The sequence below is a fragment of the Aptenodytes forsteri genome, unplaced genomic scaffold (genome assembly GCF_000699145.1).
Source record: "Aptenodytes forsteri isolate BGI_AS27 unplaced genomic scaffold, ASM69914v1 Scaffold287, whole genome shotgun sequence".
NCBI classification, from domain to species: Eukaryota; Metazoa; Chordata; class Aves; order Sphenisciformes; family Spheniscidae; genus Aptenodytes; species Aptenodytes forsteri.
This window is the reverse complement of record NW_008794854.1, coordinates 520,588-523,821: the sequence shown is the minus strand read 5'-3', so window position 1 is coordinate 523,821 and position 3,234 is coordinate 520,588. Positions and strand designations below refer to the sequence as shown.

General features: G+C 37.2%; 1 protein-coding gene across 5 annotated transcripts in view; it reads right to left on the bottom strand.

Moving 5' to 3' along the window:
• The window catches only part of DCAF6 (DDB1 and CUL4 associated factor 6), a 95,209-nt gene that overhangs the window by 52,497 nt on the left and 39,478 nt on the right, over positions 1 to 3,234 (bottom strand). For all 5 annotated transcript variants that reach the window (XM_019470829.1, XM_019470827.1, XM_019470830.1 and 2 more), the window contains exon 8: positions 2,278 to 2,371. In XM_019470829.1, coding sequence (XP_019326374.1) covers positions 2,278 to 2,371 — 94 coding nt within the window. The remainder of the gene's footprint in view (positions 1 to 2,277; positions 2,372 to 3,234) is intronic.

The following is a 3,234-nucleotide window of genomic DNA, read 5'->3' as shown; positions in this document are numbered from 1 at the left end:
TTTGTAATTGAAGACCTGAAGAAATAGAATCCCTGTGAAGTACAATTACTTATCAAAATACATATGTGAAAAATATTTCAATACGCTGCATACAAAAGCTAACACTGAAAGATTCTGGAGCGTACTTGGGAAGAACTTGTACACTGAGAATATGCCTCTCAAAGATCAGTGCGGCTACCCACACAGATGTTATAAAACCTGAAAGACTAATCAAATATCTGGAGCAACTGATTATCTTTCAGGACCGCATATAATCTTCACTGCTAGGATATAGCTTGAATATATCATCACTAGACCTTGATTTTAGATTATTTGCTTGAGTTTAAAAGACACTGTTGGGAATGGAGAAGGGAAGGGGAACACACCATCCCACCCCCCCCCCCAAAACAATGCCCCTCAATCTGACCCCAATGCCCTTGTCTATCCTCATTTCCACGCTGCAGGTCTCTGACCCTCCCCTGGGATCCCTCATTCCCTTCCTGTACCCCAGGCAGAGGAGCTCTGACCTCAGAAGCTTAAAACACAAAAAATGGAATGCAACAGCTGAAGAAAACAGACAAAAGGTGGTTAATGATGGGAAGAGAGGACAACGAACAGTTAACAGAAAAATAAGTCACAGGTCACCACATGCCTAACTAATGCAATATAGCTATTCTGTCTCACTATGCAGTTATATCAAATAACTCACAGTAAAGCTGCTGAAGCTTTCTTTTGAGAAAACAAAAATCTAGCCAATGTCTATACTGGAGGAGTCCTTTTCTCAGGCTTTATTATCTCCCCAGCAGATTTACTTGTTATTATGGAGAAATGACAGCTAGAAGGACACTGAAGATATTTAGCTGAAAAAGAATTTAGATTAAAAGTAACTTTGTGCAAAGGCAAAGCCGCAACTGATTTTGATGGGAAAAACCTGCAACAAAAATTATAACAGAAGCGTCCCTAATATGAGAAGGTAAGGTATACAAACAAGGTCTGTGGAATGAAAGCACCAAGTAACGAGAATGTAAAACTGTTAATAATCAAACCTTGTGATATTAGAATAAGAAGGCACATGATGAAACTAAGAGAGCAGTTTAAAAGAAAGGAAAGAAAGTATTCTTTTACACAGTGGGCACTGAACTTCTGGAATTTTTTGCCATAGGAAATATTATCAACAGGTTCAAAAAAGGATTACAGAAACTCAAAGGCAATAGAACCATACGGAGATTCTAAAGGAACAGATGGGAACGTACCCACTACCATTCCTAATCCAGTAATTCTGAATACTGGGGGAGCAACAAAGACAAGAGACTAAGGTAAGAGGACAGGCTTATGTTTTCTCCCTGAACAGCATCTCCTATTGCCTGTGTCAGATACAGAATCCTACTCTACATGGACCAATACAGACTAGACACTTCTATTCTAGTTTGGGGAACCAAGAAGATGAGAAAACCAACACAGAAAATCCGGAAAGGGAAAAGGTAGGTAGAAAAGGGAGACAGATTTAAGAGAACGAGAACAAAAACTGGTACCCCCACAACCTGTCAGATTTAAACAGAAACACATAATTAGATGAAGAGTAAGATAAGTGACAAAGCATCCTCTGCCCTGCTTTGGTATCCCATTTTCTGACACTGAAGCACAGCTTTGGAAATGCTCTATCTACTGAAACCTCAAGTAATTGAGTAATACATTACAAACATGAAAATATAAGCATAAAAATTTAGTCACTACATGTGTTTTATGAAAAAGTAAAAAATACAATATTAGAATCCTATTGGTTTGAATTCCAGTCCCCCAATGTAACCATTACAGAGCATTTCATTTGTAACTTTGATTGCGTATGAGGCTTGACTACAAAAAGGGAAATACATATTTGTGTTACTACATGACCAATGACAATGAAGTAAGCTCCCCTTAGAATCATTGAGGTTGGAAAGGACCTCTAAGATCATCGAGTCCAACCGTCAACCCAACACCACCATGCCCACTAAACCATGTCCCTAAAATCCTTGATTTACATCAGCCTAACTGAAGCAACATAATTTTTCTGGTAAGAATATTTTCAATTTAGACATTTTTAAAAATCACTGTAGAATAGCAGTTCTGTGTTAAATTCTAAGAAAACCATCTTAAGACCTAGCTGATTCGTAAAACATGGACAGTTTCATCTAAAGCACTTACATATTTTCCAATTTTTCTTAAGTATTCCTGAAATAAAACCCAAACAACAAAAAACAACCAAAACAAAACACAGAAGCAAAGACAACAACCCCCCTCCAACTGCAAACACTTTACCATCTCTTTCTCGTTCACTCTCAGGCCTTGCTCTTGGTCCAGTATCTGACCAATCCCCTCTCAGCCGCAAACGTTTAACAGGAGGTTGCCGTAACTAGGGAAGGGGAAATGAGAAAAGAAAGGCATTACAAAGCTATTTATGTTGGACAGTACAGAATTCTAAGTCTAAATATAATTGCAATATCTCCATTTTCTTAAGTTACATAAATTTGTATCTGTCACAAAAAAATGGAATGTCAGCCACATGTTCAGATCAACTACGAATAAGCACAACACTGTATCAACAGAATGCAAGAGTTTTAGCTACACAGAAGTTGAACAGCCTAAATCAATGACTCTCACAACTAATGCAGCTTTTATTTTATGCAATACTAACTTTACTATGCTAATTGAGGCTTTCCATACTGTAGAATAATAATTAAGGTTTTCCAGAATTCAGCCTGAATTTTGCAAAAATATTCACCTCTTCATGTTAAAAACTATATGGCAGCTTCAGTTTAATGAAATGTGTATTTGCAGTTAAGCAAAAAGAAAAAAACAATCAGACATTAACAAAACAAAGAAATTTTATGAAAATAAACTTCAGTTTATTTTCTAACCTGTGTTTTTTTTAAATTTTTGTAACAGGTTTTTTTTTTGCAGCAGGGAGTATAAAACAAGTACTATATAGGTAGTGTTACTTTCAGCAACTTGAAGAGAAACAGCTAGTGCTTTGAACATTCACAGTTTATTTTCTAACCTGTGTTTTTTTTAAATTTTTGTAACAGGTTTTTTTTTTGCAGCAGGGAGTATAAAACAAGTACTATATAGGTAGTGTTACTTTCAGCAACTTGAAGAGAAACAGCTAGTGCTTTGAACATTCAGAAAGGGAGATAGATTGGTGGAGCCGCACCCTACCGTCCCTGAGGCAGAGGCAGCAGAAGGAGGCTCCGCGAGAAGCAGAGGATCCCCTGCCTT